Source organism: Silurus meridionalis, chromosome 16, assembly GCF_014805685.1.
Source record: "Silurus meridionalis isolate SWU-2019-XX chromosome 16, ASM1480568v1, whole genome shotgun sequence".
NCBI lineage: Eukaryota > Metazoa > Chordata > Actinopteri > Siluriformes > Siluridae > Silurus > Silurus meridionalis.
In genome coordinates, this window is record NC_060899.1 from 16,609,454 (window position 1) to 16,622,289 (window position 12,836).

The 12,836-nt window shown below is 42.3% G+C and overlaps 1 protein-coding gene across 2 annotated transcripts in view; it reads left to right on the forward strand.

Annotated features, from left to right (window-relative positions):
• The window catches only part of LOC124398661 (neuromedin-K receptor), an 8,764-nt gene extending 3,411 nt beyond the window's left edge, over window positions 1-5,353 (forward strand). Inside the window, exons 2-5 of one of the 2 annotated variants that reach the window (XM_046868895.1) lie at window positions 2,939-3,127; window positions 3,513-3,663; window positions 4,042-4,238; window positions 4,598-5,353. In XM_046868895.1, the coding sequence (XP_046724851.1) occupies window positions 2,939-3,127; window positions 3,513-3,663; window positions 4,042-4,238; window positions 4,598-4,886 (826 nt within the window). In that variant the 3' untranslated portion in view covers window positions 4,887-5,353. The remainder of the gene's footprint in view (window positions 1-2,938; window positions 3,128-3,512; window positions 3,664-4,041; window positions 4,239-4,597) is intronic. The other variant, XM_046868896.1, reaches the window with a different exon arrangement.
• Window positions 5,354-12,836: the final 7,483 nt, after the last annotated feature.

Sequence of the window (12,836 nt, forward strand, 5' to 3'; positions counted from 1 at the left end):
AATGAGTGGATGAGTGGTGTGTGTGGGTGGGTGAGTGAGTGAGTGAGTGAGTGGATGGATGAGTGGGTGAGTGGTGTGTGTGGGTGAGTGGTGTGTGTGGGTAAGTGAGTGAGTGGGTGAGTGGATGGATGAGTGAGTGAGTGTGTGTGTGTGGGTGAGTGGTGTGGGTGGGTGAGTGAGTGAGTGGGTGAGTGGATGGATGAGTGAGTGAGTGGTGTGTGTGGGTGAGTGGTGTGTGAGTGAGTGGTGTGTGGGTGAGTGAGTGAGTGGATGAATGAGTGAGTGAGTGGTGTGTGTGGGTAAGTGGTGTGTGTGAGTGAGTGGTGTGTGTGGGTGAGTGAGTGAGTGGATGAATGAGTGAGTGAGTGGTGTGTGTGGGTGAGTGGTGTGTGTGGGTGAGTGGGTGAGTGGATGGATGAGTGAGTGAGTGTTGTGTGGGTGAGTGAGTGAGTGGGTGAGTGGTGTGTGAGTGAGTGGTGTGTGGGTGAGTGGTGAGTGAGTGAGTGAGTGAGTGAGTGGGTGAGTGGTGTGTGTGAGTAAATGGTGTGTGTGGGTGAGTGAGTGAGTGAGTAAGTGAGTGAGTGGGTGAGTGTGTGTGTGGGTGAGTGAGTGAGTGAGTGGATGGATGAGTGCGTGGGTGAGTGGATGGATGAGTGAGTAAATGAGTGAGTGAGTGAGTGAGTGGTGGTGTGTGTGTGAGTGAGTGGTGGGTGTGAGTGAGTGGGTGAGTGGATGGATGAGTGAGTGAGTGGTGTGTGTGGGTGAGTGAGTGGGTGAGTGGTGTGTGAGTGAGTGGTGTGTGTGAGTGAGTAAGTGAGTGAGGAGTGAGTGAGTGAGGAGTGAGTGAGTGTGTGTGGGTGAGTGAGTGAGTGGATGGATGAGTGAGTGGGTGAGTGGATGGATGAGTGAGTGAGTGAGTGAGTGGTGTGGGTGAGTGAGTGAGTGAGTTAGTGGATGGATGAGTGAGTGGGTGAGTGGTGTGTGTGAGTGAGTGGTGTGTGGGTGAGTGAGTGAGTGGTGAGTGAGTGAGGAGTGAGTGAGTGAGTGGTGTGTGTGAGTGAGTGAGTGAGGAGTGAGTGAGTGGTGTGTGTGTGGGTGAGTGAGTGAGTGGATGGATGAGTGAGTGAGTGAGCGGATGGATGAGTGAGTGGGTGAGTGGTGTGTGGGTGAGTGAGTGAGTGGTGAGTGAGTGGTGTGTGTGAGTGGTGGTGTGTGAGTGAGTGGTGTGTGTGAGTGAGTGGTGAGTGAGTGAGTGAGTGAGTGAGTGAGTGGTGTGTGTGTGGGTGAGTGGATGGATGAGTGAGTGGGTGAGTGGATGGATGAGTGAGTGGTGAGTGAGTGAGTGGTGTGGGTGAGTGAGTGAGTGAGTGAGTGGATGGATGGGTGAGTGGTGTGTGTGAGTGAGTGGTGTGTGGGTGAGTGGTGAGTGAGTGAGTGGTGTGTGTGAGTGAGTGGTGTTTGTGGGTGAGTGAGTGAGTGAGTTAGTGAGTGAGTGAGTGAGTGAGTGGATGGATGAGTGAGTGGGTGAGTGAATGGATGAGTGAATGAGTGAGTGAGTGAGTGAGTGAGTGAGTGAGTGAGTGAGTGGTGTGTGTGGGTGAGTGGGTGAGTGGTGTGTGTGAGTGAGTGGTGTGTGTGTGGGTGAGTGAGTGAGTGGGTAGAGCAGAGCAGCTTTACACAGATAATGTGGAGATAAAAATTAAGATGTTGTTTATAAGTGTAAGTTTGTCCCTGATGAACAAGTCAGTGGAGACTGTGGTGAAGGAAAAACTCCCTGAGATGCAGAAGAAACTTTGAGAGGAACCAGACTCAAGAGGGAACATCATCCTCATCTGGGTGCCACCAAATGTCCATTTATTACACAACATCTATTCATTATGTACAATTATTTACAAATAGACTACAATATGTGTCCTGTGTGTGTGTGTGTGTGTGTGTGTGTGTGTGTGTGTTCACTACATGATGAGAAAAATATAATTTATAATAATTTTTACACACACACAGACACACACACACACACACACACACACACACACACACACAGATATGATAAGACAGCAAGCAGTGATGCTCTCTGGGTATCATCAAAATAGAAGTAAGAAAAACCCTGAGGGTGAAACACACACACACACACACACACACACACACACACAGTGAATGACTGAGTGCAGTGGATTGTTGTATGACCTTTCTTTCCATTGTTTCCAAGTAAAGTGTGTTAAAGTGATGTAGTCCAGCTGTATGGTGGTGAGCACTTTCCTTAAACACACACACACACACACACACACACACACACACACACACACACACATACCCCTCTCTCTCTCACACACACACACACACACACACACACACACACACACACACACACACACACACACACACACACCTCTCTCTCTCACACACACACACACACACACACACACACACACACACACACACACACACACACACACACACAGGAAAAATGTTCATATAATGAGCTATATTGGAAGCGTATGAAAAATGTTCTAATAATAATAATAATAATATGAACAGGAATAACAGACTATTATTATATCTGAGTCTTAACATGAGAATGAGTCTGATTTAAGTCTAAACCTAAGCCTTTGTCTGAGTCTGATTCTGGGCCTGGGTCTGATTCTGAGTCTAAGCCTGTGTCCAAGCCTGAGCCTGAGTCTGATCCTGAGTCTGAGCCAAAGTCTGGGTCAAAATCTAAGCCCAGTTTAAATCCGAGTCTTTTTTCTGTAATAAAGAGAATCAGAAGAGGATGATCCTCTCTGTAGCGACACCTGACCATGAACCAATCCTGTGATGAACTTTACTCTACAGCAGTGTGGACAGTGATGTGGCACAGAGAGAAGACACAGCTAACGCTGCCTGGGCTACATCTTCTTAATAGAAACATCCTGAGTGATGTCACTTCCTGTTTTTCCAGGTACATGGCGATCATCCACCCTCTGAAACCACGTTTCTCAGCCACTTTGACCAGACTGGTGATTGTGTGTGTGTGGGGAGCGGCCGTAGTGTTAGCCTTCCCGCTCTGCTTCTACTCCAAGACCACAGCTATTCGCAACAGAACGCTGTGTTACGTGGACTGGCCCCGCCACAAAACTGATGAGTTCATGTACTACACACACACACACACACACACACACACACACACACACACACACACACACACACACACATTCTCATCCGATCAAGTTCTTTCACTTGGTTTTCATTTGTTCTTTTCTGTAGAAAAAACTTTGACACGATTAATAATACATAATTCACAAAATACAGTGTTTTTTCAGTGAACATCACAGTTATTCTACTAAATAATTTTAATATCACTAAATACATGCCAATGCTCTAAAATAAGCACATCCAATATGCAAATGAGGAAATTAGAGGACATTGTAGTGTTCAAAGTTTTCGTATTTATTTGTTTATAAGTGCTAATTTTGGACATTAAAAAGAGCTAAACCATATGTGTGTGTGTGTGTGTGTGTGTGTGTGTGTTGCAGGTACCACATCATCATATCTGTGTTGGTGTATCTGCTGCCTCTAGTGGTGATGGCGATTACATACAGCTTGGTTGGAGTCACACTGTGGGGGGGCGGCATGGCAGGAAACTCCTCTGACAACTACCTGGAGCAGCTACAGGCGAAACGCAAGGTGTGTGTGTGTGTGTGTGTGTGTGTGTGTGTTTTTCTCCACCCACTTAAATAATTATTTCAGTTGTGACACAAGCCTCACTGGATAGTGATCTGTATTACACACACACACATACACACACATACACACACACACACACTGTAAATGTTTTTGTACTCTTTTTAGGTCCATGACATGGCACAACATTGTGAGGACACACACACACACACATCCATTTTTTGTAAGCTTTTTAGGAATCTGATTACCTTGTGTGACAACACACACACACGCACACACACACACACACACTCACATGCACACATGCACACAGAAGTATTAGAGGAGTTTATGGTGTTAAAATGTGAACCCATGTATGTGTGTGTGTGTTTGTGTGTGTAGGTGGTGAAGATGATGGTGTTGGTGGTGGTGACCTTTGTTCTGTGCTGGTTGCCGTATCACATCTATTTCATCATCACAGGTCTTTACCCCAACATCCGCAAGTGGAAATATATCCAGCAGGTTTATCTGGCTGTGATGTGGCTCGCCATGAGCTCCACCGTCTACAACCCCATCATCTACTGTACCCTCAACAGCAGGTCTCTCTGTCCTTCTGTCCTTCTGTCTACAACCCCATCATCTACTGTACCCTCAACAGCAGGTCTCTCTGTCCTTCTGTCCTTCTGTCCTTCTGTCTACAACCCCATCATCTACTGTACCCTTAACAGCAGGTCTCTCGGTCCTTCTGTCCTTCTGTCCTTCTGTCTACAACCCCATCATCTACTGTACCCTCAACAGCATGTCTCTCTGTATCTCTGACTCTTTTACTTCAGTCACACAGATGTGTAAATGATATCCTGTTCTGATTCCGTCTTCTCAAGCTACTTTCTGATGCTGTGTTCTAATATCTTGTTCTGATGCATGTTCCTGTTCTGTGCTGTTCTGTGTTCCATTGAAGGTTCCGTGCAGGTTTTAAGCGAGTGTTCCGCTGGTGTCCCTTCATCACCCTGTCTCATTTAGATGAGCTGGAGTTGAACTCGGCCCGATTCCAGAGGAACCGGCAGAGCAGCCTGTTCGCCCTGACCCGCCTGGAGTCCAGCATGGACACACACACCTCACACTCGTCACGACGCAAGAGCTCGGCCGCCAGTCGCTACAGCAGCCTCAGCAGCCAATCACGTCTCGCCACTCGTCTCTCACTGAACGGCTGTCAGCATCCCCCTGCTGTGAACACCACGCCCACCTAATGTAGCTCTCAGCCAATCACAAGCCTCCAGCTGGGGTTTAGTGTCTGTAAAAGTTGTTCTACTTCCTGTTCGGTTACTTCCTTTTCCTTTTTCCTGAGTGTGTGGTGAGCGTGTGCTTCCTCTTCCTCTTAATCTTCCGCATCTTATACACTCGATTTCAATCCTGATTATAGATGATGTCATACAGTGCATTAGAATAACCAATCAGCAGCTTCGGTTTAACTGTGGAACTGAACACACATTTACAGTCAGAACACACACATTTCCACACACACTCATCACTCATGCTACTTTTCTGCCTACCCTGCCCATTTTCCCTCCCTTTTCTTCCCCTTCTGCCCCTTTCCTGTCTCTCCCGCCCCTCCTCTTCCTTTCCTGCCCCTCATGTCCCTTAACTATTTTCCTGTAATTTCTTTCTGCCTCCTCAAAACTGATGTCACTGATATAAAAAGTTCATATTTTCTGGATAATGAAAGTCTGTTTGTTTTTTGTTGAAATGATGAAATGATCTACACGCAGTGTTTCAGATCTTCTGCAGCTTAAACACAGATCTCAGTATGAGGGACAGTCACCATGATTCACTCATCTGCACTCGCTTCTGTTCATCATCATCCTGTTTATATTCCTCTCAGCATCCGGCAAGTCCCTACTCTCTCCATCTCTCTCTCTCTCTTTCTCAATCTCTCTCTCTCTCCATCTCTCTCTCTCCATCTCTATTTCTCTCCATCTCTCTCTCTCTCTCTCTCTCTCTCTCTCTCTCTCTCCATCTCTCTCTCTCTCTCTTTCTCTCTCTCCATCTCCCTCTTTCTCTCTCTTCATCTCTCTCTCTATCCCTTTCCAACTCTCCCTCTCTCTCTCTCTCTCTCTCTCTCTCTCTCTCTCTCTCTCTCTCTCTCTTTCTCTTCCTCCATCTCTCACTCTCTTCTTAGGAGTGTATTAATTCTGTATTAAAGTCTGCTTTATAGATGTTTATTACATTGGCCTAGAAGTGCAAAACACATTAACAAATCAGAAAACACAAGGACAATTCAGACAAACTGGAGAGGGAGGTACATTGTGTGAATGAAACACTTACTGATCATTGGATGAGACACCTGTCATTTAAGATATACAGGAATACAACAGTTTCTCCTTGCTTGCTTATGTTTACTTCTGTTATTTTCTTATAATTAAAGGTGCACTAATCGAAATAAAAAATAGTTGAAAGTAAACGGAGAACTTTACACATGTACAAGAAACAAAGCTATAAGATTTAATCTCCTGTGTATCCTGTGTCTCGTCCAATAATCAGTAAGTATTTCATTCACAAAACTATACCTTCCTTTTCCGGTTTGTCTGAATTGTTTACGGATTTGTTATTTTGTTGTCGGATTTGTTCATGTGTTTTGCACTTCTCGGCCACCGCAGTTTATATACATGAGTGCAAAATCCTTCACAACTAGTTAATAGTTAATTGTTGGTTTAAAAACAATTGAAAAGTGAACTAGTGTGTGTGTGTGTGTGTGTGTGTGTGTGTGTGTGTGTGTGTGTGTGTGTGTGTGTGTGTGTAAATGTAGCTGATTATTGTTGATCAAAAGTTCCCTTTAATTAGTCTGCTAGCACTTAGCATGTTAAAGTAAAACAGTAGTTGAGTAAAAAAGATATTTGACTTTAAAATGTAGTGAATTTACAGTAAAAATCTCCAGAATGGAAACACTTTGCTACAGTAGATATGCGAAAAAGTGACTTAAGTACAGTAACGAATTACATTTACTTCATTACTGTCCATCGCTGCCCGACAGAGCTTTTATTTTAACATAACACACACACACACACACACACGTGTATGTTTTTCATGTTATTTTTGTATGTAAATGTATCAGAGATTTGTGAAATCATGTTAAGCCTGTTAGCATAGTTAGCTTTAATGCTAACTGCAGCACTTCCTGTTTGATGTGTTTTCAGTTTTAATAAAAATTCAGCTGAAAAGTTCAGATTCGAATCCGAGTCCTAAAACAGTTACCATAGTAACGATTGGTTGTCAGGGGCATGTCCTGCACTCGCTCCACATGAGTGTGTGTGTGTGTGTGTGTGTGTGTGTGTGTGTGTGTGTGTGTGTGTGTGTGTGCGCGTGTGTGCGTGTGTGTGTGTGTGTGTTTCTTTCTGTCAATGTTACTCTGTGTCCTGTATAGTTTAATCATGAGGTGCAGGTCTGACACACTTCACACAGGGGCAAGTATTATCCAGAAATGGAAACCTCTCTGTCTCTCTCACACACACACACACACACACACACATACACACACACACACACATACACACACATACACACACACTCAGCTTGTGAAGGTAAAGGCTGGCAGAGTTTATGATGCTGTTCATCACACTCGGTGCTTCAGCAGAAACATGCAGAAAGTAAACACATTAAACGCTTATGTAAACACAACCCCCTACCCCATAACTGCCCTCTGACACAAACACCCTGCTGCACAAACACTTTATTTCACCTGTAAGAGTTTATTTTATTCACACATAAAGTGGATTCATCAGCACAGTGGAACTGTTACAGGATCAACACTTCATACTGTACACACACACACACACACACACACACACACACACACACACAACCCCACTTATACACATACACACATACATACACACACCTCTCACACACTCTACACACACACAGACCCATATACACATCTCACACATACTCATACACAACCTCACTCATACAAATACAAGCAAAAACACACAACTTACTTACACACTTACACACACACACACACACACACACACACACACACACACACACAAAATCCCACTTATACACATACACACATACATACACACCCTCACACATTCTACACACACACAGACCCATATACACATCTCACACACACACACACACACCATTTTATTGTATTTATTACACATTATATTTCGCTGTTGAAATGGAGTTCTTTCTCTGGTGGACCTCTACAGGAAGTGTCCTCATAGTTATGGGAAGTTCTCACTGTAGTCAGTGAAAGTCCTTTTATTTTTTTTCCCTGTCTCTCCAATCCCAAATATTTATCTCAGGTCCTGAGGGAAATACCAGAGTAAAGAACCTTACCCAGACAAATTTATCATCTGGAGATAAAGGATATCCCAGCCGCTGCTCCACACACACACACACACACACACACACACACACACACACACACACACAAAACAGCAAACTCAAATATTATGGTGAAGTGAAAGAGTGCAGCTGTGAGCCCTGAGTGTGTGAAAACGCTGAGGACCACGAGTCAAGTTGCTGTGGTTCCTCTTCATGTGTCCTCATCATCTTAATCATCTCCACTGCAGGGTTCTGGCCAAGTGCTTCTCTCTATCAATGTTACTTAAAATAAACCTTGTCATCTGTAAAAAAAAAAAAAAGACTTACTTTTGTTTTTTTCTCTCTCTCTCCATCTGTGATCTCTTCCGTATCTCTCCAAGCAGATTTACATTTACAAGTGAGGAGGAACATCAATATATTTTTACACATTTTATCTTTATTTTTCCAGAAATGAAATGTGGTAATGTGGAGCATGTACTGACTATTGTATATACTGAAACTGATCGTAGGTTAAGAAGATCAGGAATCTGTCCATGTCCTGTTCAGAGATCCACACTCTCTGAAGCCAAGATACCTCTGATTGTCCCTCGGCTCATACCATCAAGGCTACTGCTGAAAGTCTTGCCACTAAAAAGTTCTCCAGATAAAATTTTTCAACAGGTAATACGCAGGTGATTTGGATAGAATGAGTGTTTACTGTCAATCTGGCAACATAAATGCTCATCAGCATCTCCTCAGAATCAGCCCCAGCAGTCTGCCTTAACCTCCACACCACGTTGAGCTCAGAGGTGGCAAAAGTACACACATCCTTTACTTAAGTAGAAGTACAGATACTCATGTTTTAAAATACTTGGGTGAAAGTTGAAGTACTGATTATACTTTTTTATAAGTGAAAGTAAAGAAGTTTTGGCTCAGACATGTACTTAAGTAAAAAGTAGTTATTACTTCTACCTGTTTTAGCTGTTAACTGGACCTCACATCATATTAGATAGATAGATAGATAGATAGATAGATAGATAGATAGATAGATAGATAGATAGATAGATAGATAGATAGATAGATAGATGTGATAGCCTAGTGGGTTAATGTCAGGGTCCCCACGAGGATGAGTTTGAGAGTTTGATTCCTGCTCGAGCTGGTGGTTGCTGTGTTGGTAAATAAAACTTCTGGACCTTGTCCACTCTGAAAACATTTCAATTCTGTGTTGGATTAATTTCTTGATTTCCTGGTCTTTAATGAAAGATAACCCCACCAAAAAAAAAAAAAAAAAAAAAAAAAAAATGCTGCGCTGGCATGAAACAAAGTATGAACCCTCCAAAAAGCACACATGCTTTTCAGCAGTGGTCGCTCAGTGGGTTAAGCCTTGTGCCTCATCTAAACATGCTTCCCAGTCTGATCTCTTCCATGGTTGATCGGATTAAGGCTGGTGCCTCGCTGATGGTGAGGATCAGGGTTTGAATCCTGCTAGTTGCGATGTTGGTTATGTTCCTGCTTCCTAAATCTTTCTTTAGCGTTATATTCTTCTGTTGATGATTAGATGGGTAGATAGACCTTTTTTTGTTTTTAATGGGTTGAAAAGAAAGATAGACCTGCTCTAAACAAGCTTCCCAGCTTGTCCTTCCTGATGGTTCAGTGGGTTAATGCTGGTGCCTCGCTAATGGCGTGAAGCGGGGTTCAAATCCTGCGTTGTCCCTGCTAGTCATGATATGGGTTTGCTTCCTAAGTCTGTCTTTAGCATTATATTCTTGTGTTGATGGTTTGAAAGAAAAGATAGACCTGCTCTAACAATTGTCACAGCTTGTCCTTCCTGATGGTTCAGTGGGTTAAGACTGGTATTTTGCTGTTGGTGGGGTTCAGGGTTCGAATCCTGCTTTCTGTGTTTCTTTCTTTCTGAATTTTTTGCTTTGAAGCCTGAAACGAAGGATAAACCCCCCAAAAAAAAGAAGGTGTGTTGTGGGACTTGATGGCTTTGTGGTAAAAGCCTTGCCTCTGAGCTCAGAGGTTGCTGGTTCAAATCTGGCCTGTCCCCATGTTGGTTGAGTTGTGTGGAAATTAGTTTGTGGTGAGCAATGGAGTGGGTGACTGTGAACAAAGGCTGTGAAGACCTGCTGGGTTACAGCCTCACTCAAAAATTGAGGGGGATAGTTTTGCATTTAGGGGAAAAAGTTATTAAATACATTTCTGCCAGGAGCCTATGTTGAAACTTTTTTGGATGTTTTTGCTTCATAACCCCCTGTTTTCAGCTTCTCAGATGCCAGGGGGGCAGACGCCTGAATATTGCCCCCCTGGTTCAGGATATGCCCTCTGAAACTGTCCACATCTGACCTTTGATGCAGCCATTTCTGACACCTTCCTCACTACGGTCACCGGAACCTTCCACTTAACTTTGAGCCCTGGCTGGGGTTTGAACCAGCAACCTCTCAACCCAGAGGTAAAGCTCTTTCAATTGAGCCACAGGATCTCCTGAAAAATCTGATTTTTAGGACCTTTTTTGGTTCTTTTATAAAACTTTTTAAACAATTTAAAGGAGAGCTAAGGGGTAGGAATTGAACCGGGTGAGTCAGATAGCAGAGGTCACATTACTAACCACTACACTACCAGAGGGGTGACAAACAAGGCTTTGCTTATTGGACTCTTGGTTTTTCTATAGTTAAGAGACCACTGTTGTCTCTTAGATCATGATGGTAGAGGGTCAAAACTTCTCCTTCCTGTTCATTCTCTCAGTTACTCGAAGTCTATGAGAAGTGACTCAGGTACAAGAACCACATCTCCAACACCTGCACCACTGATATACCATGATTTACCAGCAACCAATTTTAATGACCTTTTATTGTTCTGTTTTTAAAAACTTCTTATAATGTTCAATATGAAACTAGAGGTAAGAATCGAACCAGGGAAGTCTTTCATCATAGATCGCTAATGGCATTACTTTCAAAACTCAAAACTTTGTTAGACATGTAAATAAGCAGGAAAGACAGAGACAAAGACAAAGAGACACAGACACAGCTTTAGAAAAAGTGAGAAACAAATAGAGAGACAGCAAGAGAGAGACATATACAGTGAGACAGAGACATTTACTAAAAGAGACACAGAGACAATTAGATAAAGAAAATAAAGAGACAAAGATAGCGAGATATAGCCACTTCCTGTTGGAAGTGTTTCTCCCGAGCGACTCTTAATGATCTCATTTACTAAATGAGCAGTAGTGAGTTAAGTGCTTGCTCAGGTGCCCAAAACTGGCAGCTTGAGGTGTTAAACATGTATCATATTTACAGCATGTGATATGTATGTAAGCATATGTACAGTGATTAAATATAAAGGCTATAACAGTGCAGAGACGTGTGGACATCATTAAGAGCCTTTGCTATGTTTCCACACGGACAGTTAATGAGGTGACACCGGAGAGACTGCACCTCTTCAAGTCAAGTCAGGAAGTTTATATATATAAAATTATAGACATTTTACAGATTTGAATGATGTATTGTTTTTATCTGTACGATCAATAAAGACAGTAATTTAAGTTTGTGTTGCCATTATGAGGGAAAAACCCACAAAACGCCCCCCAGAGGGTAAATTGTGTAAAACATGGTGGATTTGGTGTTTGATTTGAGACTTGGCGCAGAAATAAAACAAAAGTTTACTGATTAAAAATATTTTTATCTGGAGTTTATTTATTTATTTTATATCTGTCTATATTTTATATCTATTTATGTATTTACATTTTCTATAAAAATGGTGAAACAGAAATGCGTGCTGAATTGATAGCGTTAATAAAATTTAGTGCCGTTTACAATAATTTAGATTTAGATTTAATATTTTGACAGCCAAATATACATATATATACATACATACATACATACATACATACATACATATATATATTCATTAAGTAACAACATTTTTAATTCGTTTTGTATTAATATATATATATATATATATATATATTAATACAAAACGAATTAAAAATGTTGTTACTTAATGAATGTGTCCAGGCTGAAGATCCACATATAGAACACAAGCAGAGAAAAGATGATGATGATCAGGAATGTGTCTGTTCTCAGTCATGTTCTCATCACTGACTCCCTCTGTCTCATCCACATTAACCCCAAACTTCTTACTGCTTCTGCCTGCTGATTCTTATCTCCATAAACTAGTGTACATCTGTGGTGAGTGAGGGTCAGGACTTTATACACCAGCGGAGTGAAAAAGACGCGCAGTAACAGGAAATCAGTTGTTCAGCTGAAATCGGCGCACAGTGAAAATTTTAAAAATATTTCACCAAATCAATGAATTAAAACTAAAGTACCGAGCCGGGTTTGAAAATGTAAGAAGTAAAAAGTTCAGATATTTGTGTAAAAATGTAATGAGTAAAAGTAAAAAGTGAAAAATAAATAGTGGAGTAAAAAACTGATACCAGAAAAATCTACTGAAGTACAGTAAAGAAGTATTTGTACTCCGTTACTTCCCACCTCTGGTTGAGCTGTGAGGGAAATGCTCTTTCAGTAGCGAAACGTTGAAGAAGATCATCCCGACACAGACACTGGACCATGAGGGAGAGCCTTCATACATCATCAGAAACAGTTAGGGTTTTTAAGTGATCCACATGTTCCTCAAAATGGAGGAAGTTTCTTTTCTTGGTAGTGTATCGACACTTCTGAGGTAAATGTTGATGTTCCAGAGAGTTCTGGAGTGGGCTCAGGTGACGTACCCTGAACATGACCTGCGTGAGAAAGGTAAAGACTGGAAGGCCTGCCTCACTGTGATGAACGAAGGAGGCAGACACGTTCGACTGAAAGACAGAAAGCATAAAGTACGTCATGTTTTATTTCAGATTTTTGGAAGGAGTCTCCAGTGTCAGAGCTTTT